Raw genomic sequence first — 27,925 nt, 5'->3', positions numbered from 1 at the left:
ATTTTTATTTTTTATTTTTTTTTGAGCCACACATAACTCAAAAAAAGAGCCGAGAAAATGCGGCAAGAAAATAACTGGTCTAATGGCGCCATCAAGTGGTGGAGAAAAATGGCCAGTCATCAGTATACTGGAGAGTAATAGTGATCTAATATTTTCAGATTTCTATAGAACTCGCATATTTGTATCCTTAATACAGCATACATACAATACGCCCATCGGGTCCTTACAGTTAATACAATTAATAACAGATTAAGCAATGCAGTAAGAAATCGATAGATATGGGTTATGGGTTCTTGTGGCTGAAGAAAAAAGATAAGTATTGGAAACCAGGACTAGTTCACTCAAGATTGTGATCAAGACCAAAACTGGTAGCTTAAAATCCATACCATGTCCCCTCTATATCCAGATGCTGACCATGACAAAGCCCCTGAGAAACATACATGAAACAAAAATATTTTTTAAAAAATATAAAATTGGAGAGAGCTATCTGTGGTGTTGAAGCTAGGATGGAGATTGCAATCTTATCTGCAACCATAAGCCAAGGCTGAGCATGTGATTCAAGTCTGAACCAATGAGACCCAAGGCTGTACTAAGTATTAAGACTTTGCCCTAGATTAAAATGTATGTGGTCTTGACAGTCAGACCACATAGTAGTAATTATTCTCTAGCCTACTTGACACACAGTTTATATTATTATGACAATATTTTTATTTAAAAATGCTAAATGTTTACTAGTCTAATAGGTGACATTGCATCCAGACATCTTTCAGCATGATCATACATCATGGCTTCTGGCACACTACATTCACCAGACTATACATTCAATGTGACATTTGTTTGCTTACAGCCACTTTCTAGCTCCTAAGCCTAGATAAACAAAACTGAATTGAAGGCTGGAACTGGAGGCAGGTTTGAGGTCTGCTGTTGAAAAAAACATACTGGACAGTGTCAGTACAACGTCACAAATTTCCATTTTCTAGTTGAAGGGCAGGGTCTGGCGACAGGACACTTTATAGCCTAACACATCTCCCACTGGGCACTACATCAGATTACAGGAATACAAACTCTAGCTCTGCTTCCAGCCACCCCAACCTTCTCAGGGCTCAGAGACTTGTCAAATCGGAGCCCCAACAAAGTTCTTGCTCTAAACCAATAAACGTGTTCTCATTTTGACAGAGGCCTGATTGAAAAGGCAGACCCCACATTTTACAAAGTATTCTACTCAACTAATTTCCTACTTCAGAGGAAGTACAGTGATTTCTGTCCAATTTAAAATTTTAAGAGGGCTGAACTGTCTACTACTCCCTTTCTGTATGATATGTTTATCAGACGTAGTTCATGCTGTGCAATGACAAGTCTAGTTCACAATCGGTGGACCAGTGTGATGCCAATATTCATGTTCCCCTTGCCCCAGAACACAGAGGCTTTGTAAGGTTTGACATCCAAAGACAGAAAATCCTAATCAAAGTTCTATATTTTAGCCTCTCATTAATGCCACTATATTTTTTTTTCTTGTCACTAGGGTACTGTCAACGGTACATACATACTTGGGAATGTGCATGGGCTGTATCTTTAATTAGATTTTAAAATAAAGCTACAAACATCAGTGGTTCTCAAGGTCTAACTATGTACCTTAAATGGTACCTTAAAAGGTACACTTTATAGTCATTTCCTTTATGATAGCACCCCAATGACAAGAAAAGTACAGTTTGGTAATTTTATTTCTGAGGATCCACCGTTGTTTTCAAGAAGCATGCAAGAATTGTCTCCCCAGGTAGGCAAAGGTATACTGCTGAACTTGCTTCCTTGTACCCCACCATGGAATGGCTCATTCGGCACATATCCACCCTCCTTACGCACATTGTGATACTTGGTCTTAGTCTTCAGAAACAAAAGCTCCTTAATACTGAAACTAGCCACACAATTCTTTGGTGTGAAAATAACTTCACTAGGAATGCTAGCCATCATGTCACCCCAACAGCAGTGCCATAGTCATCAGACTTAGTCAGTTCTCTATATCCAGTACTGCCTCTTGTTGCAGATGCTAAGACTGATGATGGCAGCCACCAATGTAAACCTCCTGGGTTTGCTGGAAATACTATCCTTTCAAAAGTTCATCCTATGGATGAACCCCAAACACCACAAATGTGTCTTATTGTCTCAGTGAGAGGGGCACATGGTTTTTGCTTGATAGAGATACAAGGCATTATGAATGATAGGGATACACTTTTGTACTGGGAGCACTGATACTCTGGTCTTGTATATGCCCTTAGGTAAAAGCTGCTCTGCAATGGTGGCAAGTCCTTATATAAGCTAACGGTATACAGTATGTGCCAGCCATCACAGTGCACCACAACACTGTTGATGGCATCTCTCTTGGGGCTATAAACGTATTATGACCTTTTTGAAAGGGGCATGGCACCTCCATCTACCATGATAACCCAAGTGCACAATGAGGGATTCACTTTAAGGTCCTTTAAGGCCCCTCCTTACTAGCCTAGGCAAGACTTTCTGCTAAGAATTACTGAGCAAAAAGAGTGGGAGAACTTCATACCCAGCCCCTATCATGACATGCCAAATCATGCGGGGATGCCCAGCATCATAGGCATAGGAGTTGCACTGTTGCCACCTTGGTGTCTGTCAATGTGTAGTTTATCCAGGTTCTACAAGGTTGACATTGCCGTTCCAGTGGCAGTCGTCTCTGAACACATTTCCGGATCTTTCCAGTCCTAAGGTGTGTACGGTACCTGTAAGACATTGTAGCATACATTGTCCAGTTAAAATATCTCACTGACCCTGACAGTTAGGAGTCAGGTTAAATAGATGCTAGGCATGCATGCTAGTGTGGTTCATGATTCCTTGTGATTCAGAACCAGTGCCAACGTGGAAAGAACTCCATGAGGTTCCAGGAAAAGACTTATTGCAACTACATCATAATAAGTCACATGACTTTTCTGGAAGGTCTTGGTATGCATATAACATGCAGAAGAATGTATCAATGATTCTCACCACTTGTGGTGGTTATCTGGGGTTCATAGAACCACAGTTACTTCAATAACTTGGCTTTTCTCTCTTTGACTTTCAACCAGCTGCGATTCTGCCCCTGTATTTCTCACTGGCTGTCGGTCTCATGTATTATTACCCTGTTTTTGGATTTCTCTTGTTTGGACTGGAATTGGTTTCTGTTTTTTCTACCAGTTTGCTTCCTGGTTTTGACCCTGCTTTCTGTTTGCATCTGGTTTACTGGACTGTGGATTTTTGGACTGTTTTATAAACTCTGCATTTGTATCTGCATGCTGTTGAGTTCTCAAAACATTTTTATAAATCCTAACATTCATAACGTAATGAAAAGCACAGACTGTCTTACTTAATTCTACCAACCAGACATTATGCTAATGAAAAAGAAAGGCACTGGAAACTTAGCCTAAAAGCACCCATCTGATAAAAGAGGCTTAAATGGAGCTGAGTTTGAAATGAGATTTTTAAATCAGATCTGAAAATGCCTTTCTTACTGAGGTGCATAATTTCACGGCAGATTAAGCTGCTTTTTTCAATTATTCCTGGCTCAAATGTAGAGAAGCTACAATGAACATTCAGAGTGATATCAATTCCACACAATTGACCCTCACAGTCATGGTGCAGAAAAGCAATGAAGGAAGGGAATTTGAAGAAGGTGAATATGTTTAATGATGTGTATATGTATAAAAAAAGAAAAAAAAGAAAAAAAAAAAGAGTGTGAAATATGAATTAACGTTCAGTGCAAAAGTTTTGCATACCATTTGGACAAAGTGAAGAAGATGAAAAAAAATTCATTTTTACCAACAAAACGCAAAGCTCTACTTTAGTACCAGCACAAGAGGAATTTGCTGGTGTAATGCCAATATATTGCTAATTTCTCTCAGGTGTGAGACATTTTTTCACTTAGTTGCTATTTTTGTGGTCAGAAATGAAAGCATCTTTGCTGACATTAACAGAGTGTTGGAATGGGGAGACTGCTCTCTTACTGCAAACGCAATGCCAAAACTGTATTCCTCCTGAATTCTGTGCGATTTCTTACAACTTTATTACAATATAATTTTTGGTTTCATCTCCAACCAAAATCTAACACACCTGTTTTTGTTGATCAAGAACTTCTTAAGGCAATGATTGGATGGTCAGATGGGCATGATTATAGTTGGAGCTAAAGTCTTCAATAAGGTAGATACCCAGGAAAAGGTTGGTGACCACTGATTGACGCTAGTATCTCATTATTTTGACTTAACTCATTATTTCAAGATATTTCGATATTTCACATTCTTTTCTCGTTATTTCAAGATGTTATGTTATTTCGACTTAATATTTATTACTTAATTTTATTACGAATAAAATTATTAAATTGTTACTTGCCAGAAATATTGTCAAATAAAGTACTCTGTATCTATTTATTAGCTTATAGCAATGATAATAATACTTATTTCGCATGTTGTTTCTCAGATAGTAGGTAAGCCAGATGTAGCTTTAGTGGAATTCATTTGACACACACGTATATGTCTAATGATTAGTAATTCACTTAAATGTGTTCAGGTATAGTCAGAGATTGGACTCATAAAACATGACTCGAAGGAATTTCATAATGGTCTTAGCAGCCATTTTGACTGTTTGAATTTGCCGTACTTATCATACTGTAGCACGGAATAAATAAAGAGGCAAAAAAGGTTGCTAGGTTTGGACATGCTGTAAAAATGTCAGCATGACAAATGTAATTTCAAAATTCTAAAGTTTTGATTATCAAAATATAATAATAAAAAAAATAGACTTGACAGATTCTGTTAGTCATCATGTATGCTGTTTTCTCAGTTAAGCTGTGGAAGACCAAGCCTAAACTTGACCCCATCCATCCTGTTGTAAATGTAAAATCCATAAAGAATTCACTAAAATCACTTCTTGTATGCCGTGAATTTGATTTAAACTGATAATATACAGCAACATTATCATTGTGCACCCTGTAGCTGCAAAGGAAAATGATTAAAACTCTAATCATAAAAATCATTTAAAAAAATGTGTTATTATCATAACATCAGTTTCACTAACAGCTTGCTTGTTTTTTTTCCCAAAGTGTTGTCTACCGACACTGTAGACTGAAATATTGTGATTGAAATATTCATGCGAAATCGATGAGTGGCCGATGAGAAGTTCTATCAACCAGCCGGTTATTTGTATGTGTGCTAAATTACAGTACAATGTGAAATCTAATTCATGGAATATAATTAAATAAATCTAAATCATATGTCGCTATGAACATCTCTGAAAATCCTGATCCTTGGACTCCAGCTCTTTAATCAAATGCATGTTAGAGCTGATAGTCAATTGATTCAACTTAACATTAACCTGTTGAGTAAACAGTAACTTTCTCAATTTCAGAATCTTCTGGAATTACTGGACATGGACATGGACAGGCTAGAATAAGACCGAATCCACCGAGTCATTTCCTGTTGTTTTAGTGATAGATATATTGCCGATCAAAGTACACGAGCAACCTCATATAACATGGCGCATTTCTATTGCATGTGGTGTCTAATACACAACATGATGAGAACCAGTACAGCAAAAACACGTTACCTATACTGTATAAATGTCTGTATAATGCTGATGGAAAATAAATTAATTCATTCACAGCTGAGTTTATTTATTTATTTTATTTTAAATGCACCAGTGCTACAGTGTCCGTTCTTAATGTCTGACAGAATGCGTGTCTCATGAAGCACGTGGAAACAGAGCAGCTGGTCAACCTAAAATGTTGGACAAGACAGCAGCGGTTTGGGAATTTAAGTCATATGAGCTTGTTAGAAAATGTGCTTCGTGTTAGGAACACAAGTTTCAACTGGGAGTTGGTCATGGGATATGAATCTGGCTAATACACCCCCCATTATGTAGATTTTATACTACTGGTCTGTTCCTGTATTGTAGGTGTGCTGAATTATTATGAACTGAATTATTGTTTTGAGGGACTGGGACTGACACACGGATCGCCTATTTTTGGACTCCTTATCTATGACAGTCAAACATTAACTATCGATTTGCTCACTTGCAGTTTCTGTCACTGGGTCACTTCAAAAACCTTGATAAAGTACTATGCTAGATAATGGAACGCTGTAATACATAAATATTTCCCCACCGGAACATAATTATTTACAGTGCATTAGCTTCAGAGTGCTAACTTCAAACTTAGTAGCTTGCTTGCAACTCCTTGAACTAGTTTTCACTATTATGTTATATAACTCAATTCTTATGCTTTAATGCTGACATGAAACACATTGAATAGAGGATATTTAGCTCAAAATATATAATTTATTTATTATTTTTATATTTTTATTGAGAACCACTGTTTTAGAGTTTGTTATGGACATACTAGAAGAAGTGGCACTCATTTTAGTCCAACCTCGCATGACATCTTTGTTCTTAGATTAGGCCGCTTCTATCTTCATTAAGTTTGAGGAATCAGATTAAGCCACACATGATATCGACTTGGAAATTGTGGGTTTAATTGTGAAACGTGTGCAGTTTATTCAGATATTGGATTAGGAAAGCTGATTTTTCCACGAGGAATGCTATAACCATTGTCAGCTGATGAAGGCACTGTCACAAGGAGTTCATATTAGGCTCTAAAATGATACCTCTCCGGGAAAGAAGAACTGAGCTGAGTTAATAGAATGAATTTTTAAAAGTTTGCACTTATACTTACTGTATATAATGCTCAGGATTCAGCATTACACTTTACAAACACGGGCTGCAAGAGGCAGAGAAAGACTGACATATCTACATTGGCTATATCTAAATATAGAAGCATAAGAAGCATATCATACCACAACCATACCATACCACAACCTCATAAAGATGTTATGCAATAAAACGATCAAACATGCACAAATCAAGAACAAGGTAAAGCATTTCTTTTTTTTTTTTTTTTTTTCGTAACCCAACTGAAGGCATCCAATACAATAGGTTATTGAAGCCTATTTATTCATGATACTGTGCACCCTGTTACTGTGTACATTTTTTTGGAAAATAGTAGTCTCCTGAATTGGGCAGCATTCAGTTTTGCAGACAAAGCAAAGAAGACTTTAAATGAAAATTTGCAAAAAACAATCATTTGACCATGTTTAAGAAGTCTTATGATGGCTAGTTTGGTAAAGGGAAATTAATAGCCTATTATATAGTGCAAGCTGGAGAAAATGAATGTTTTAACATAAAAAAATGAAACATTTTAAGAGAAACTTGTATCTTTATGCTTAAACTAATATCCATTTATTTGGTATATATTTAATTTAAACTTAAAATTGAAAAAAGTCTGTAGGGGTGCAAATAAACTTCCTGTAAATTGGCTATGAATTCAGTTTTGCTAACTCATGCTTTTAGGGTTTTTTGCCTGATGACAGAAATTAATTTATATTGGAAGACACTTTATCCATTAGCAAATAGGTTTCTAAGACCTGGTGTAGTGGGTATACTGAGACTTTATATGATATTCATTTTACTTGCTCAAGTAGAGGCACTCTAGTTCTACTAGCTCAAGCACTTACGTTCATATTTAATATATAAAAACTAATACATTAGTTATTGGCAGTCTATGGGATGTATACAGCCCTTACAACTGTTTGTGGGATATATATGGCTCTATAAACCATCTATGGGATATGTATGGCTGTACAGCTCGTCTTTGGGATGCATGGGGCTCTATCAACCATCTATGTGATGAATATGGAAATCTTACTCGCCTATGGGATGCATCCAGCTCAACCAACCATCTAAGGGATGTATATGGATCTACTGACCATCTATGGGATGTATATGGCTCTACTGATTGTCTGTGGGATGTATAAAGCTCTATCAACTGTCTATGGGATATATATGGTTCTATCAACTGTCTATGGCATGTATACAGCTCTAGCGAACATATATGGCACGTATACAGTTCTGTCAACTGTGTATGGGATGTAAATGGCTTTATGATGATGAATGAGGCTCTAACTGTTCATAGGTTGTGTATTGCTCTACCAGTGGCCTATGGGATGTATAAGGCTCTATTGAGTGTCTATGGCAGGTGTACAGTTCTATCAACAATCATGGAATGTGTACTGCTCTATCAACCACCTCTGGCATGGACATGGCTCTGTTGGCCATATGTGGCATATACATAGAATTTATATGGCTCTATTGACTGTCTATGGCATGTATACAGCTCTGTTGATCATCTGTGGGATAAATATGGCTCTGCTGACTGTCTATGGAATGTGTTCAGCTCTATCAATAGACTGTAGGATGGATATGGATCTGGTGACTTTATGGGATTTATATGGCTCTGTTGACTTGTCTATGGTATGTGTAGAGCTCTATCAATAGTCTGTGGGATGTATATAGCTCTATTGACTGTCTGTGGGATGTATGTGGCTCTTTTCACTGGGATGCATATGGCTCTACTGACTGTCTATGTGATGTACATGGCTCTGGTGACTGTTTATGGTACGCAATACAATATTTGGGTGTATTAACAGTCTACGGCACGTATACGGCTTTATCGACCATCTATTGGATGTATGCGAGTCTGTTGACTGGCTATGGGATGTATAAAGCTCTATCAATGCTTAGTAATGATAGATAGATAGATAGATAGATAGATAGATAGATAGATAGATAGATAGATAACCACATCAGCTGCTAAATGCTTTTGTTTTCATATCAGTTACATTTCAGACTATGACACATAAAGTTTCTTGGCCAGTGTAATTTAGGGTTACCAGTCATGCCTATGAATACAAGGTTATACGAGGTCTTAGAAACCATTAAACAGCTAGTTAGCAGCTCAAGACAGTGACTCAAGTTGTACACTCACTCAGTCATTCAATATTTACTATGCAGAAAGAACTTGAGATTTTTTACGAGATGTTCTGTATTAAATATTCAATTTGAGGGTGTATCTGAGACGAACAATTTAGGAAAATTCCAGAGAAATCCTATCCAAAAAAAAAAAAAAAAAAGTTACATGAAGTAATAATTAATTACTTTAGCTAAGACCTGAGATGTTTGGTTTAAACAGACTTTGGACAATCACAATCATGCAGCCTCCTCTCAATTCATCAATGACGCGATCACGTGAAGAGTGCATGTTAAGGGAGGCGGAGACGACGTGACGTCACTTAGCGGACTCGACCAATCGCGGCGTCTGTTGTCGCGGCTTCTGATTCGACTGTAAATACAGACTCGGCTGTTCGTCTCATTTCGCTCGGCGGCTGCGGCGTGGCGGCTTTTGGGGGACGGGATGCTGTGACACTCATGTCAAATGAACAGAAATGCCACGGAGTACAGTACATTTTCTAATTAATAAGCAGCATTCTGGTTCTCAAGAAGCTTTATTTGCCCCCCAAAACAGCCTATACACTGTCTAATTCTAATCTTATAGTTGCTATTGATCCTTTCAGACGAGCATTTGGGCTGAAAGTGCATTTGCAGAATTGTTTTTGCCTTGCATGCCTGGAGCAGGAAAAAAAAATATATATATTTTTTTTTTAAATAGGCTTTTTGGGTGGGTGTGGGTGTCATTCACCTGATCACCGAGCTTGCAGTTTAACCCGAGTGAAGGCGAAGAAAAGAGAATGCTAAAGGATGAGTCAGAGGGACACACTGGTTCATCTGTTTGCTGGAGGGTGAGTCGCTGATTACTGATAGTATTGTGCTAGTTAGCTAGCATAATACGTGTTTAGTTGCTCTTTAATTCATTTCTGATCACGACACACCTCGGTGCCGAATCCTCCATCCAGGCCTGGGCTAAGTAGCTAGCCGAGACAGCTAGCTAGTTGTTATAACCTATGCTAATAACATCAATAGCAACCGCTGTTTATATTTATCCCTAACTGTTTAAATATACATATAAATAAATCTATTTAAAATACGTGTTATATATCGTAACAAGCGTTAGCATTAGTTTCATTCAGTTGCACAGATATAGCATTAACGTTGCCTGTTATTTACACTCTCAATAACATTGAAAACGTTAGTCTTCTATAATATAGAGCGGGCAGATTTGGCTACGTTCCAAAACCCACACACAGCACTAAATAGGCCGCTTGTGTTATCGTGCTGCTATGGTCTGTTTAGCATACTATGTAGTGCAACAGTATGCGTGAGGGGACGTGACTAGAAGTTTCTAGAATGTCAATGAAAATGTCGATACAAGGAAGCGTTCGCGTGACTTTGTATTTGTACATTCAAAAAAAAAAAAAAAAAAATAGGTTATTTGTCAACTTTTTTTTTTAATGAAAATAATGTCATAGAAATATATATATATATATATATATATATATATATATATATATATATATATATATATATATATATATATATATATTAGAAATATTAATAAATAAACAAATTATTAAATAACCCGCAATTCTAGGATGCTAATATGCAAAGTAGGTGGACTGTTATTCGTGTAATGGCGTTCGTTTATGTCAGCCAATCAGAGCAGAGATAATTGACAGGACAACGCCCCTCACTTCCACATGGCTATTTTGACCCTGTCTGTCAATCCTATAAGAGGGCTTTCACTTTATTGCAAGGGCGTTTGTGATTTTGATCCTGAGCTGAACAGCTATGTTAACTGATAATAGTGACAAAACGAAACGGCCGACATTGGCGATGTTTACCTGCGAAGATTATTAGCAAAACAAATGGGTGTGAATGAACTGTTTATACGGATATTAAAACCAAGACACTCTGTAGACAGTCCCAGTTTATATTTATGTTATATATGTAATCCGAGTAAATGTGTGTGGGCATGGAGCGAAGTTTAGTGTTTAGGTTCAATTTGCGCTGCGTAATTTTTATTTCCATTATTTCTGTCACAGCAAAATCAAAAGTAATAATAATAAGAAGAAACATAAATTCCAAAATAAGGTGGCTATGCATTTTTGGTGCTTGGCCCCCTAATTATTAGAGAAATAATATACTTCAGAATGTACTGTTTTATAGAACAAAATAATCAACTTCAGGGAGGTCACAGGAATATCCGCTTCATCACAGCACCCTGTCGTTGATTATTTGCTTATAACAGTACTCCTTAAAGTGTTTTATTCCTAACACAAACAGCATAGAGATCTTTTTGACCTTCACCGCACATGCACAGCTTGTCAGGTGGCTATCGGAGTTTTCTAAGGACTCGCTGACCCTAAATTCAATAAACTATGCGAAACCCCTAAAGCTGAAATCTGTGATCTTTCAAGGATGCCACTGGCGAGAACAGGCTGCCCTTTTGGTTTGGTCTCTGAGGAGCAAGACTCAGGTCTCCCAAAAGCAATTTGCAAATATTGCCATGAAAAGTTGCACAGACCCTGTAAAGGGTTCAATCTTTTGGTAATTCCCTTAAGGATTTAACTTACCTGATTTGTTAGGCAAGATAAACAATTTAAAGGAAAACATTATGGCAAATTGTACGTCAGAAATTCTCTTTTCACCTTCTTGTGTATACAACAAACCAAAAGGAAACAAATCCCCTTAACTGTTCTGTATGAGAACAGCATTTCCGTAAGATCTTACACCGTCAGTTGTTATAAGCCGAAAGAGAGCTTGGCTGTGAGGAAAGTTGACACTCTGAGCATCAAATCGAACTAGCACGACAATCTTTCGTGCTGCTTAGTCAAAAATAGATTGTGTGGTTTAGTTGTGTTCAGCAACACAATGTTCATCAGTGTATTTTGTAGCAGTCGTGTAGGATAAAGTTAGGACCGTGCTAGGAGTGGCAGCAGAAGGAGCAACGTGTTTAGAACAGTAGTGGATTAAACACAGCTAAGGGTTTTCAGGGCAGTCCAAGTCCACCACACGGGGAAATGGAGATCGTCGTAGTACGGTTTAGGGCGAAAGGAAGCAGGTTGTGACGTCCATGCTAGATATTTGAGAACGTCCATCCTGACACAAAAGGAATGAGAACCCTTGGAGTAAGGAACTAGATTGGTGTAAATGAATAGGCTAACAGTGTGGTAACCATGTGATCATACACCACAACTAACCGTAACAACCCTATTGTCGGTGTGATAGGGTAGGGGAACGGTTCAAGTTTATTGGACTCCAGTCCTCCAGGAGGATTTTAGTCTCAACTCCTTCAAGTGTTGTATTAAAAATGTAACCTAATGCAAGTTGCAAACCGAGTTGCACTCTTTGGCCATGTCTACATTCCTGTCACAGTAAATGGGTAACACACAGGAAATTATTTTGAGGTGAATGGTTAAGCTAAAAGTCAAATAAATGTTAATGCACGTGTCTCAGTGGCTGTAATTCTTCATTGTTTATCTTCCTGCAAGACAGAGTTTTCGAGCAAGATTGTTCGTTTCCGATTCATTCGTGGTTATTTTCCTTCCCTTCGAGCACTGAATGGCGGACGCTTGGCTTTTCGCGTGCGCTCCTTTTTAATGAAATCCTTTTTTCTAGAGGAGAAAGTGCAGTAAGTTGAGCTCTAACTTGCTCCTTGTATACTTTATTTTTCTGCAGCTTTGTTTTGCACCCCCCACGCTTGTGTGTGTATACTTGTGTGTGTGTGTATGTATATCATCTTTCCACACACAGCCGTCAGCAAGCGAGCGAGTAAGCTCCAGCGCTGACATGCAGGAGGAAAGTAGGCCGAAGGTCACAGTAATGTGGGTCGGCCTATGAAAGGCAGAGCAAAATTGGTCTCGCTAAGAGGCACGGCACTTCACAGGCTGTTGTGCTGTTGTAATCACCACGCAAACTTTTCTTGACTAGGTTCAAGATAGAACAGCATGGTGTTCATTTGTTATGTAAAAAAATGTAAATAAACAAGCCTGTTTGTGAACTGATCATGACTAATATTTTGTTAAAGCACATTCGGAATGTGATCCAATGCGCCGCCTTTTTGGGAAAGAATCCACCGACTTAGAACGTCTTGATTTGGCGAATTTTTTTTTTTTTTTTTTATCCCATTCTTCCTTGCAAAAATGCTTCAAATCGTGATGTGATCTCCTCTTCATGTACTTCCATGGGTTTTTAATAAGATTTAGACCTGGGCTCTGACTGGGCCGTTCCTCTTCTTCTGAAGCCGTTCCTTTATTGACTTGGATTTGTGCTTTGGGTCGTTATTGTGGTGACTTTTTACGCCATCTTCAGCTGTCTAACAGAGACCTGCAGGTTGTGTGCCAAAAATAGATTGGTATTAATTGTGGACCTATCCATGATTTCCTCTATCTTGACTAGACCCCAAGTCCCAGCTGAAAAGAAGTAGCTCTATAGCATGATGCTGCCACCACCACACTTCACTCTAGGTGCTAAGATGTCTTGTTTCTGTGTCAAAACAAACTTTTTTAGAATTATGCCCAAAAAGTTCTACCATGGCCTCTTGGTAGCCTTTTCACATTGTGAAATATAGCTTTTTGATTATTTAAATAAAATTTTAAAAAGTGGTCAAAGATTTACCCAAAATGAATTCTCAATCAATGACATACTCTGGAATTCTCAACTCTGATTGGTCAGAAGATGCTGATTTTCTAATTTTCTAGAACAGCAGCTCTGACAGTAGTTTTGGCCATAACTCAGATCCCAGGTTTTGTATTAACGCTCTCCTAATAAGTTATCAGTATCTTGTGCTTGTACAGCAGACGTGTCACGTAATCTAATATTATTATTATTATTATTATTATTATTATTATTAATAATAATAATAAAATACTCCAGGCTTTACATCGATTGTTTTTCAGTCATAGTCGTGATTTATTCTTAGTTTTCCTGTTACAGATTAGTTTTTTCCAGCGCCTAAAAATCTCATATTTTTAAGAAGGTCTGCGAGTATGAAATGTGCAATGAAGTTTGCTTGGGCCCCGCATTCAGTACACCTGTTTGTTGTAGCGCTGTTTTCGCCAACCTTTGTACCTGCACACGCCATGCACGTGTAGGCCATATAATCCTCGCCATGAACTTGACGCACCTGATTCATGACCTATTTCTGTGAATGAAACAAGGCCATGACTATAATGTGCATGCCCATTACTTGAGAAACGGGTACCAAGACATTTTGCCTACTTATACAACATATATTTGTGTATTGACATCCAGTAGGAAATGCGTTATGGAAAAAAGCCTGCCAAAGTCTTGAAGTGGCTCTGACGGATTGTAGGTTAACGTTAACGCACTCATAGTGGTATTGTTTCTGTAGAGAATATGAACAGATTGAGCAACATATAATGGAAAGAGTTGCCAGTGTCAGTCTGTTGAATTTCCACTTTTGTTATCTTTCTGTCCAGCTGTGGGGGCACAGTCGGCGCCATCTTGACGTGTCCACTGGAGGTTGTAAAGACGAGGCTGCAGTCTTCCTCGGTGACGCTCTACATCTCTGAGGTGCAGCTGAGCTCCGTGAACGGGGCCAGCGTCGCCCGTATGTCCCCTCCCGGACCCCTGCACTGCCTTAAGTAAGTAACGCATCCGAAAGTTACGCGCCACTTGGGCAACACCAACGAGCAAGACATAGCCGCTCTTTCCTTTTCACAAAATGCACTATAAATTTAGTTTTCATTCTCAAAGCCTTTATTTCATTGCTCATCCGTTGGTTGAACAATCAGAATGATATAGCTTTTTAAAGAATGAAATGCTGACTTTGTGTCAGAAGTGGATGCAATTCATTAAATTCATTATATTGCATTTCCCGTTCATCACTGTGTTGCAGACGTGCCACACTGAAATGCAAGCACTGTCCAATCACAGAGCTCTTCCCTCCAACCCAAATCCAGACTACAAATTCTTTAAAAATTTCACCAGAACAATGAAATATAAATCTGTGAAATATAACCATTAACCAAATATAAAACACAATAGTGAGCTTTTCCTCACAGTGTTGCTTTTATACACAGAACAACCTGTATGTTTGAACACCCTAAAAACAGATGCGTTGTGACAGATGAGTTGTTTTTATACCACACTGCTATACAGAGTAATTGGACAGGATGTTCTCCGTGCCCTTTGCCACTGTTCCCCGGCAGCTAAATGCCAGCCATAGCTGTTTCATAACTGCCATTGCCAGCAGGTGTCCAGCATAATAGGAGGCAAAGCATCAAAAGTACCATCTAAGGTGTCATCGCTGGTTTTATTTATTTATTTACATTTCTAAAAACCCATTCTATTTGCTACTTGCTATATACAGTATACGCCATCCCTTCCACCCAGAGAGCGAAGCCAACTTTGCTCTCTTGGACTCCCAGCCATTTCTGTGGCGATACTCAGATTCGCGCTCAGACGCCGTCCATTGCCAATTTAATATCCACAAGTATTAATGGCATGCAGTATTATCTGGGTTACCAGTCATGCCATGATGACCCATTTCTTCTGGATATGGTTTTGCACCAGAGCGAAATACAGACTGTTCATTAGTGACATGAAGAAAACGTACCACCCCGACAACTTTCATTGCATCGCTCAGCTTCTTTAGTGACGATCAGTCAGCTAAATTTCTCTCAGGATTTAATGTAATTCTTGTTGCATTGCATTTCATTTTCATCGCTACGTTGCAGCCGTGTCACACAGAAACTCAGTCACAGCCCTAATTCACAAGCTGGGACTAAAAACTACGCAAATTTATACCTGTAGTTTTCTACGTGTTTTTTTTTTTTCTTCCCAAAATGAGCAGTAGCCATCAGTCAAGGTTTATTGCTGATCAAGTGTCAGTCGACACTGAAATCCGATTACGTTTATTATTAACACGCTAATACAGTAGGGATCAACAGATTTCTGTACAATAGGTTCCAGGGACATTTTTTGGTCTTCGGTGTTCAATATGACCAAAGCTGTGAAAACGTATTGATCAGTCACATCCGTGGTGGCTGAATGTTTTCATTGGCACTCCTACTCCGCTCTTTCTCTCTCGTCGGTAGGGGATTTCCGCGTTGCCAAACCGACATGCCGTTTTCAGCCTCTGAGAAGGAATGTAGAAATCCAAACCCATCGTATTACGGGGGAAAAAAGAAATGCAATAAAACGAAAAGTAGGTCATTGCATAATTCCTTACAGATGCATGTGAAGTTTCTTCGAGGCTCTTGATGCTCCACGAGCATGTCCGAGAAACACCTGAAACAATGTTCTGAAACCCTCGAACATTCATCAGTTATCAGTAGCTTATCAGAACCTTAAGAACAGCGGGAGGAAAGAATATACACTCCCTTTTATACATCATTACTGGCTGCAAGTGTGTAAGACCTGTTTCTGTTTGAGAAAGTGAAAGAGGACAAGGAGAACTGAGGAGTCATGTTATGGTTTGGTTATTCTACTGCTTTTTTTAACCTTGCAGGGTTGGGCCTAGTGCCAGAGTCAGTGCTGGTGTGGTTCACCAGCAAACTCTCTTAGTATCCTTCAAACTGTGGTGGTGTTTGTTTTCTTCTTTCTTTAGAGGATAGTGCATCAAAATAGCAAAAACATTGGCATTATTTAGTCTACATTCCACACAGACATGACATAATTTCCCAACCTAGATTTAGTATGTCCAACTGGGAACACAATTAAATGTCCTATGATAATAATTATGATACTAGAATAATTAGGATGTGCTGGATCAAAATCTTTTATATTCTGCTGAGTAAAGATGGTGTAGCCATATTGTTAAATTTGCAGAGATAAATGCGACAAGTACAACTAGGACAGTTGTATATTGGCAATATTATTTTATTTATTTATTTATTTATTTAACCACATCCTTGGCAGTCAGCAATTTTCACACCTAAAAAAAAAAAAAAAAAAATAGCAAACCTTGAAGTAGAGATGCACCGATACAAAATTTCTCAGCCGATACCAATAACCAGTTATTCAGAGTGATATCGACCAATACCGATAGTTCTGCCTTTTATGCCTTCTTTTAAATTAATAATAATTAATTCCACAATTCTGAAAGAAATGCAAATAAAAACTTTATTCTCTTCATTTCAGTAACTGGTCTCATAAACAGAAAACACTTTACTCAAATTGACATTAACACATGAACTAATTTCTGAAGATTAAAGTAAGATTTCTTAACTTATTGAATGTTATTAATTCATATTAACGTTGACTGAATTCTAAAACACCTCCTGTTGGTCTCACATTGACTCACCACAAACAAAAGCATTTCTACTTCATCAGTGAACATCAAACTGGTAATATATAATGTCAACTTTTTTTATATTAGCATTAACTGGACATTAAATATACTACTCTACAAATATATTTTTCTGTGCTATATGTGTGTGTGTGTGTGTATGTATGTATGTATATATATATATATATATATATATATATATATATATATATATACACACCCACTTTTGTCAACTCATCTTCATCTAAATCTTTCATCATTGCACTGGCGCTTTAATTCAGCTTGAGCAGCGTGGCAAAAAAAAAACAAATTGAAACTCCCGTTTAACTTCTGCAGTGTCCAGTGTAAACTTTGATCAGTGCAGAGATTACAGAGCTTACAAATTGCAGATTTGTCATCGTTCTACACAAGAGACATCATCTTTACAGACAGCACGTATTTGATGTGTTTTCCCACCCTCTTTTGATTGACAGGATATAATCGGCCCTTATCATCAGATGTTTTTAAACTATCTGCCAATGGCCAACAGTGTGAACAATTGCCTTTATCGGCCGATACTGATTATTGGCTGATACATCGGTGACTCTCTACCTTGAAGAGTTCTTTATAGGAGTCACCCATGTGTATTATTATTATCATCATTATCGCTATCATGCTGTTATAATAATCCTTATCATCATTTGTGGTCATTCTTTAATGCCAAATTTTCCAATTGTGGAAGTCAAGTTAATGAAAATCAAGTTAATGCTGTTATTCATATATTACTATGGACATAGGTGAGTTTACACGTAATGTAAAGGGGGTGCAAAAATGCAGAGCAAGTGGGCTCATATGCTACAAGGTACTTTCATGGACAACCGTCTCTGTTGTGGAAAAACATCCAGTGAGCGGCAGTACCGCAGCCAGAAACGTCTTTTTCAGAGGTTCACTGGTTCAAGCTGACAGTAAGGCTAACTCCAAATAACCGCTCTTTACAGCTGTGATGAGCAGAAAAGCATCTCGGAACACACCCTATGTCGGACCTGGAGGCTGAAGAGCCTGTTTGGTTCTACTCCTGTCAGCCAGGAACATGAATCTGAAACTACAGTAGGCACACGTTCACCGAAACTGGACCAAAAGGGAAAAAAAAAAGTATCACCTGGACTTTTTCCAATCTTCAAGGTCCATTTTAAATCTGAGTGTAAAAATTCCATTTCTGGTAAATGTGTCTGTCCATTCAAGTAGATATGAACCTGGTCTTATATGACTGAAAATAACTGATAGGTCGTGTAGCCAAGATGGCCGCTGAGTGGCCAGACTTTACTAGGACATCGGTATGGATAATGATGCATCAAAATTGTTTTCGGGTACTGAGAATTCTTTAAAATTCCATGCCTTGATTTACTGTATGTTGGCAGTAATGTGATCTATGGAAAAAATGGTGATTTTTTTTTCTTTCTTTTTTTTTAACCAGAATAATGTCAACATAAATGAATGAATAGTGTAGCATTGAACATGCCTTTGATTTCTAGCATCCATCAATGTTAACCTCCTTTTTTTTTCTTCTTAGATTGATTTTGGAGCGAGAAGGTCCTCGTTCGCTCTTTCGTGGCCTCGGACCTAACCTGGTGGGAGTGGCTCCGTCCAGGTACAACGTTTTTCTTATTAGATTTCATTTGTATGCTGCTTTCTCTTTGCCTTTGATTAGTTACTGCGGAAATTAATCACAGGGATATAACAGTTAACAGGACAGCAAAACTTCTGCTACAGTACAGATGCACACAAAATCCTGCACTTATTCTTAGCCAGTTGCTTTATTAGGCCCTAGGCCTCCAGCCAGTAGCATTCAAATAGTACTGTGTTATCATGCCAGCATTAGCACACAATGCTCTATGTGGCTTGCTGTGTTAGTACGCTGAACCTTTTTTTTCTTTAGGTTTGTGATCCCTCAGTTATTTGGATCTCGCTGTTGCGTGTCTTTTTTTTTTTTTTTTTGCCAAAGTAGAATAAGATAATATTTATTGATGTGGTACTAAAGATGGATAAATATATATAAAATATGGATAATATGAAGATATTTATATAATATTATCTATCTATCTATCTATCTATCTATCTATCTATAAGTGTATGTACAGTGCCCTGCACTAATATTGGTGCCCTTGGTAAATATGAACAAAAAAAGGCTGTAAAATATTGTCTTTATTGTTTAACCTTTGATCTTTTGTTAAAAAAAAAAAAAAAATTCACAAAAATACTCTGCTGTCATGGATATCAAACAATTGCGAACACAACACAGGTTTATCCAAAAAAAAATAAAAAATTAAATATGTGTGCAACTATTATTGGCACCCTATTAGTCAATACTTTGTGCTACCTCTCTTTGCCAAGATAACAGTTCTGAGTCTTCTCCTATAATACATGATGGGGTTGGAGAATACATGGCAAGGAATCTGAGACCATTCCTCCATACAGAATCTCCCCAGATCCTTCACATTTCACTCTTCAGTTCATCCCACAGGTTTTCTATGGATTTCAAGTCAGGGGACTGGGATAGCCGTGTGTGTGTGTGTGTGTGTGTGTGTGTGTGTGTGTGTGTGTGTGTGTGTGTGTGTGTGTGTGTGTGTGTGTGTGTGTGTGTGTGTGTGTGTGTGTGTGTGTGTGTGTGTGTGTGTGTGTGTGTGTGTGTGTGTGTGTGTGTGTGTGTGTGTGTGTGTGTGTGTGTGTGTGTGTCCTCTGGCAGAAAAACAGTCTTAAAACATTAAAGAGCCAGCACCATATTTAACCGTGGGCATGAGGTACTCTTCCATATGGCTACTTCTCTATGCGTGCCAAAACCACCTCTGGTGTTTATTGCTAAAAGGCTCTATTTTAGTTTCATCTGACCATAGAACCCGATCCCATTTGAAGTTCCAGTAGTGTCTGGCAAACTGAAGATGGTTGAGTTTGTTTTTGGATGAGAGTAGAGGCTTTTTTCTTGAATCCCTACCAAACAACTTGTGGTGATGTAGGTGACTTCGGATTGTAGTTTTGGAAACTTTCTGACCCCAATTTTTTGGCCACTCGACTCACCTCTTCACAGCGAGTTGAGACAATATAGACACGCTTCCAATTCCAGGTTGAGTCATGACATTTCCAGTTGACTGGAACTTCTTAATTATTGACCTGATGGTGGAAATGGGCATTTTCAATGCTTGTGCTATTTTCTTATAGCCACTTCCCATTTTTTGAAGCTCAACAGCCTTCTGCTGCACATAACAGCTATATTCCTTGGTCTTACCTATTGTTATGAATGACTAAGGGAATTTGGTCTATGTGTTGCCTTATATTTATACCCCTGTGAAACAGGACATTAGGGTTGAACAATTTTCTGTTCCTAGCCACCCAGGTGTACTAAAAATATAATAATATAATGTCAAATATCAATGCAAATATACTTTAAATATATTTGATATGAATTCATAGGGGTGCCAGTAATTGTTGCACACATATAATTACCAAATATATATAATTATAAACTTGTGTTTATCAGAGTATGTTTGTGATTAAAAAAAAAATCTAATCAAAAGTTTAAACAATAAAGACAATTTTTCACAGCCGCCTTTGCTAGTTAGTGGAGGGCACTATATGCAGTTAGCAAAACAAATTGTTTTGTTAATCGTCTTGTTGGAACTTGATCTTTTTAGGACCAATGTAAATTCAAAATTAACTTTATCAGCGCAAGTCGATTAATCAACTGGTGTTTTGCCTACAGCAGTTATTGTATAATGAATCTAATTGAGGTTATAAATCTTTGTTTGTTCATTTATTGTAGACGAACGAGTCCACATTCTCAGGCCGTTATTGTGCATTTGTCTAGCAACTAGATATTGGAAAATGTGTATACATTTTTTTAAAAAATTGGTTTGTTGCTTTTCCTCACTACAGCGGAGATGCACTATATCTATCTATCTATCTATCTATCTATCTATCTATATATATATATATATATATATGTGTGTGTGTGTGTGTGTGTGTGTGTGTGTGTGTGTGTATATAAAATTTGTGTGTGTATGTATGAATGTATGTACAGTATCTCACAAAAGTGAGTACACCCCTCACGTTTTTGTAAATATTTGATTATATCTTTTCATGTGACAACATTGAAAAATGACAATTTGCTACAATGTAAAGTAGTGAGTGTACAGCTTGTGTAACAGTGTAAATTTGCTGTCCCCTCAAAATAACTCAACACACAGCCATTAACGTCTAAACCGCTGGCAACAAAAGTAGGTACACCCCTAAGTGACAATGTCCAAATTGGGCCCAATTAGCCATTTTCCCTCCCTGGTGTCATGTGACTTGTTAGTATTACAAGGTCTCAGGTGTGAATGGGGAGCAGGTGTGTTAAATTTGGTGTCATCGCTCTCACACTCCCTCATACTGGTCACTGGAAGTTCAACATGGCACCTCATGGCAAAGAACTCTCTGAGAATCTGAAAAAAAAAAGAATTGTTGCTCTACCTAAAGATGGCAGAGGCTATAAGAAGATTGACAAGACCCTGACACTGACCTGCAGCACGATGGCCAAAACCATACAGCGGTTTAACCGGACAGGTTCCATTCAGAACAGGCCTCAGAAGTTGAGTGGGCTTGCTCAGCGTCATATCCAGAGGTTGTCTTTGGAAAATAGACATATGAGTGCTGCCAGCATTGCTGCAGAGGTTGAAGGGGTGGGGGGGTCAGCCTGTCAGTGCTCAGATCATACGCCGCACACTGCATCAAATTGGTCTGCATGGCTGTCGTCCCAGAAGGAATCCGCTTCTAAAGATGATGCACAAGAAAGCCCGCAAACAGTTTGCTGAAGACAAGCAGACTAAGGACATGGATTACTGGAACCATGTCCTGTGGTCTGATGAGACCAAGATAAACTTATTTGGTTCGGATGGTGTCAAGCGTGTGTAGCGGCAACCAGGTGAGGAGTACAAAAGCAAGTGTGTCTTGCCTACAGTCAAGCATGGTGGTGTGAGTGTCATGGTCTGGGGCTGCATAAGTGCTGCCGGCACTGGGGAGCTACAGTTCATTGAGGGAACCATGAATGCCAAGCTGTACTGTGACATACTGAAGCAGAGCATGATCCCCTCCTTTTGGAGACTGGACCACAGAGCAGTATTCCAGCATGATAACGACCCCAAACACACCTCCAAGACAACCACTGCCTTGCTATAGAAGCTGAGGGTGAAGGTGATGGACTAAACCCTATTGAGCATCTGTGGGGCATCCTCAAACGGAAGGTGGAGGAGCACAAGGTCTCGAACATGCACCAGCTCTGTGATGTCGTTATGGAGGAGTGGAAGAGGACTCCAGTGGCAACCTGTGAAGCTCTGGTGAACTCCATGCCCAAGAGGGTTAAGGCAGTGCTGGAAAATAATGGTGGCCACACAAAATATTGACACTTTGGGCCCAATTTGGATATTTTCACTTAGGGGTTTACTCACTTTTGTTGCCAGCGGTTTAGCATTAATGGCCGTGTGTTGAGTTATTTTGAGGGGACAGCAAATTTACACTGTTACACAAGCTGTACACTCACTACTTTACATTTAGCAAAGTGTCATTTCTTTAGTGTTGTCACATGAAAAAGATATAATCAAATATTTACAAAAATGTGAGGGGTGTACTCACTTTTGTGAGATACTGTATATGTGTATATATATTTATATATGTTGGTTTTTGTTTTGTTTTTTTGTCAGGGAAGACCATGTTCTTGTCCCACATACAGTATGTTTCTTGTTTTGCTAGTTCCTGTTGTTTGCACTAAAGGGAAGTAAAGAAGCTTTGAAATCACTAACGTTCATTGCTTCATCATTTATTCATACCCACTCACACATTAGGCTGTGCCAGTAGACATATAATAAAACTTGATATACAGTTGCAATCAAAATTCAATCCCCATTGCAAATCAGGTTTATTGTCAAAATGTACAGACTTTCAGCTGTTTGCAATGAACAAATAAAACAAAAGCGATTGAAATCGTTCAACACAACTAGTGCTTCAATTGGTTTCCCCAAATTCAACTCAAAATGCAACTTATAATGATTTCTCCAGTTTCACAATTATTCAACCACTACATGGCAAGCATCTTTAGTACTTAGTAGAGCACCCTTTTGCTGTTACGAGATGTGTAGCCAGTCACCAGCTTCTGGCAGCGTTCCTGAGGAATCTTAGTCCATTCCTCATGAGCAGTGGCCTCCAGTTCAGTCATATACTCGTTCGTTTTCCTTAGCCTATATTTAATGCACTTAAATAGTTAGCTATCCCACCGTGTGTCATTACATTATGCTAGCTAACAATTTTTACTCATCCAGTGGGCTAGCTGATGTATGTTTTTTCCACAGTTACTGAAATACTCCATGACAGTGATTGTGTTTTTCATGTCTTCGTTTCACTAGCGTATAATGCAGTTAAGTTTTCCTGCCTTGTAAGTGCATGGGCATATGTGCAGAAAATACAGTGACCTTAAACCAAGAGAATACGGTGATGTCTGATAAGTGCAGAACACAACAAACCAAAAATACATCAGCACATCAGAAACGCCACAGCAAACTCGGAAACCGATCAGCCAAGGGAATCGGCCAAACTCAACAGGAAGTCAGAAAATGCAACAGCAGAACCAAAAAACAACAGCAAATCAGAAACGTGAAGATATTATATGAGGTTACTTCTGCCATTAGAGTGAGGAGTAATTCAGTTTCCTTTAGGCTGTTTCACGGTCATGTTTCCGAATTTGTCTTTGTGGGGCTTTTTTTGTTGTTTGTTTTGGTTTTTTTTGCATCAAAAACCAAACAGCAAATTCAGAAACACAACAGCAAATCAGAAACCGTAACAAAAAAAAAAACACTGCAGCAATACATAAAATACAACAGCATACCCATAGTGCAAAATCAAAACCAAACACACAACTGTGAATCGGAAAACACAATTTAAAAAAATCTAAAAGCACAGCAACAAAATTAAAAATAAAAAACAGCAAAATTATTTTTTTTTTAAATGCACCAGCAAAATAATAAAAAAAAAATACAACAAATCAGAAAACCACAACAAGAAAATCAAAAAACACAACAGCAAAATATATATATATTTTTTTAAAACATGCAACAAAATTTAAAAATACAACACATCAAAACCACAAGAGCAAATTCGGAAAAACCTCATCCTAGCAAAAAATGATTCTAGATTTTATATTGTCAGTGACTTTTTGAATAACCCAGTTTCCTTTGCCAGTTTTGCTGCCATGTTTCCAAAGTTGCTTTTGTGTTTTTGGCTGTTAATGTGTTTTGTACTTATGGTAAAATATACATTTGGGCCACACATCACCTTTTTAACTCCTCAACAAATCATATACACATTTAAAGATAACACTGATTGATGTAACAAAGTTGATACCCAAGTACAATTACACATGCCTGCTACATTCAATGCACTTGAATCTCAGTTGTGTTAAATCTTCATCGTCTGGCTCTACCTCTACAGAGCGATCTACTTTGCGGCCTACTCAACGGCCAAAGAGAAGCTAAATGGCGTACTTGAGCCTGACTCCACGCAGGTGCACATGGTCTCTGCCGGCCTTGCAGGTAAGAATCACATGTGTGGTCCTAGTTTTTAGTTGCTTTTTTTTCCGTATTTTAGATGCTAAATATTTGCACTGCTTGTTTGGTTTTGTGAGTGACATTTTGAACTAATATGGTAATGACCTCTTAGTAGTCACTGTGTATCTTGGGATTTAACCAGTGTTTGAAAACGGACATCTTTTAAAGTGTAGATTAGTAGCATAAATATTATGGATGTAGAGATCAGCTAGCATCTTTATTTAGTGTTTCAGTGAACAGGGAATGGTTAATTTATGGAATATGGCCCATATTTTGGATAGATTTTTTTTTTCCAAACATGATATTTGTTAGCACCTAGAATTTAGCCCGAAAGCACAATTGAAGACTTTTAGGATCAACACTTCATTTAAAATGTCAGCTTTACGTTGCACAGCTTGTGAAGCCAAATATTTATTTCCATCTCCAAATGGAAAGTGCTGATTGGTCAACTCAAAGAGCCAGCACTACCTTCATGAAACGTTATGATAGTATTTGTTTATAGTGTTTGTTTGGGGTGGGAATTAGCCTAATTAGCTAGTATTTATTTGGAAAGCTTATAAACAACATAAGCTTTTGCTAATAAAATAAACAAAGCAAACAAATTAGTTAAATATGAAGCAGAAATGAAGTTCTAGTATTTATTTACTTTATGTCTAGGATATTTATCAGAAATCTTTACTTTAATGTAGTCTGCTGCTACATAGAGTGGTGCTTGAAAGTGTGCTAGAATTTTCTAGATATCTGCATAAATATGACCTAAAACATCATCAGAAGTCCTCAAAGTAGATAAAGAGATCCCAATTAAACAAAAGAGACAAAAATATTATACTAGGTCATTTATTTATTGAGGAAAATGGTCCAATATTACATATCTGTGAATGGCAAAAGTATGTGAACCTCTAGGATTAGCAGTTTAATTTGAAGGTGAAATTAGAGTCAGGTGATTTCAATCAATGGGGTGATGATCAGGTGTAAGTGAGTGCCCTGTTTTATTTAAAGAACAGGGATCTATCAAAATCTTTACATCGCATGTTTTTGGAAGTGTATCATGGCATGAACAAGATTTTCAAAAGATAGAGAATTTTGAGGACCTCAGAAAAAGCGCTGTTGTAGCTCATCAGGATGGAAAAGGTTGCAAAACCATCTTTAAAGAGTTTGGACTCCACCAATCCACAGTCAGACAGATTGTGTACAAATGGAGGAAAATCAAGACCATTGTTACTCTCCCCAGGAGTGGAGACCAAGAAAGATTACTCCAAGAGTAAGATGTGTAGTAGTTTGTGAGGTCACAAAGGAACTTGGGGTAACTTCTAAGGAACTAAAGGCCTCTCTAATGTTAACGTCCATGAGTTCACCATCAGGAGAACACTGAACAACAGTGGTGTGCATGGCAGGGTTGTAAGGATAACGCTACTGCTCTCCAGAACGAACAATGCTGGCCATCTGCAGTTTGCTGAAGTTCATGTGAACAAGCCAGAAGGCTATTGGAAAAATGTATTGTTGAGTGATAAGACCAAAATAGAATTTCTGGTTTAAATAAGAATCGTTATGTTTAGAGAAAGGAAAACACACCATTTCAGCATAATAGCCTTATCCCATCTGTGAAACATGGTGGTGGTAGTATCATGGGTTGTGCCTGTTTTCCTGCATCTGGGCCAAAATGATTTGCCATCATTAATGGAACAATGAATTCTGAATTATACCAACGACTTGCAAAGGAAAATATCAGGACATATTTTCATGATCTGAATCTTTAGAGAAATTAGGATATGCAGCAAGACAATGACCCTAAGCACACATTTCATTCTGCCAATGAATGGTCGAAGAAGAATAAAGTTAATGTTTTGATATGTCAGTGGCCAATTCCTGACCTTAATCCAGTAGAAATGTTGTGGAAGGACCTGAAGCAAGCAGTTCATGTGAAGAAACCTACCAACATCCCAAAGTTGAAGCTGTTCTGTACTGAGAAACGGGCTAAAATTCCTCCAAGTCGATGTGCAGGACTGATCAACAGTTACCGCAAACGTTTAGTTGCAGTTATTGCTGCACAGGGGGTCACACCAGATACTAAAAGCAAAGGTTCACATAATTTTGCCACTCACAGATATGTAACATTTGGATCATTTACCTCAAGAAATAAATTACCAAGTATAATATTTTTATCCTGTCTGTTTAATTGGGTTCTCTTTATCTACTTTTAGAACGTGTGTGAAAATCTGATGGTTTTAAGACGTATTTATGCGCAAATATAGAATATTCTACACAAACTTTCAAGCACCACTGTACATGCCACTTTTTGCTAATAAATAGTGTGGCCAAAAGAAAAAGGGGGGGGGGACTAAATGTTCAAAATAATCAGGTCCTCAAAGTTTAGGTTGTGCTTTCCTTTCCTACTTTTTTTTGTTTTCTTCTTCTACCTTTTGAGGGCTGGAGGACAAAAATCATTACATACCAGTGTGCTACTAAACAGTCTGGCTTCACACGCTGTCTGTGCTGTGTGTAGTAGCGGCCGCTAGCAGGGCGCTACGCTAACATGTAGGTTGCCATGCGCGGTGGGCAGCGGTCCTCGCGGGCGATGCGGGCGGAATCGGGACGCCTCAGGTAGTCACTTCTCATCTCACTGGTATGATCATGATTCTCCTAATGATGATGATGATGATGATGATAATGATGATAGTTATATCATTGATGTAGCCACTCTAGTAGGCTTGAAGCTGTGTTTTTTTTCTTTTCTTTTCTTTTAATCTCTTTGTGATTGTACAGTCTTAATAAGCCTATAAGCCATGAAGGGGGGAAAACACCTTCTTGAATATAGTCAGCAAATGCTAACCTTGTTGTTAAACAATTCTTTGCCAATATAATGTATAAGTATTAGTAGTAGTAGCCTGGACCTACACATATAGATCTATAAATATCTGGTATGTGTGGTATTTTTATGTGACAGAATAGAATTTGTTTGCTAAAGCTTTAGATAAAAAAACATAACTATGCTTTGTAAAGAGAATACTATTGAAGAGCAAGCATACCATCTGACTTCTGTGGCAGAAATTGGCCAACAGTATTATTATTTTTTGTCCATTTATGGTTACCTTAAAAGTTATGGAACGTCCTCAAAACAAATTAGTTCCTGTTATTATTTACATTATAACTGTTATAAACAGTCATTCTATCACAACTTTTTCCTCTCTCTCATAACTACTCTCCTGACATTTATACTTCTGACCAGTTA

General features: G+C 38.0%; 1 protein-coding gene across 1 annotated transcript in view; it reads left to right on the top strand.

The window, feature by feature from the left end:
• Window positions 1–9,218: 9,218 nt before the first annotated feature.
• slc25a36a (solute carrier family 25 member 36a) overlaps window positions 9,219–27,925 on the top strand; it is a 29,252-nt gene continuing 10,545 nt past the window's right edge. Inside the window, exons 1-5 of the mRNA XM_017472300.3 lie at window positions 9,219–9,336; window positions 9,551–9,680; window positions 14,280–14,444; window positions 18,642–18,719; window positions 24,581–24,681. Coding sequence (XP_017327789.2) covers window positions 9,640–9,680; window positions 14,280–14,444; window positions 18,642–18,719; window positions 24,581–24,681 — 385 coding nt within the window. The 5' untranslated portion in view covers window positions 9,219–9,336; window positions 9,551–9,639. The remainder of the gene's footprint in view (window positions 9,337–9,550; window positions 9,681–14,279; window positions 14,445–18,641; window positions 18,720–24,580; window positions 24,682–27,925) is intronic.

The sequence above is a fragment of the Ictalurus punctatus genome, chromosome 7, assembly GCF_001660625.3.
Source record: "Ictalurus punctatus breed USDA103 chromosome 7, Coco_2.0, whole genome shotgun sequence".
Lineage (NCBI taxonomy): Eukaryota > Metazoa > Chordata > Actinopteri > Siluriformes > Ictaluridae > Ictalurus > Ictalurus punctatus.
The sequence above is the reverse complement of the archived record's forward strand: the minus strand, read 5'-3'. Positions and strand labels throughout refer to the sequence as shown.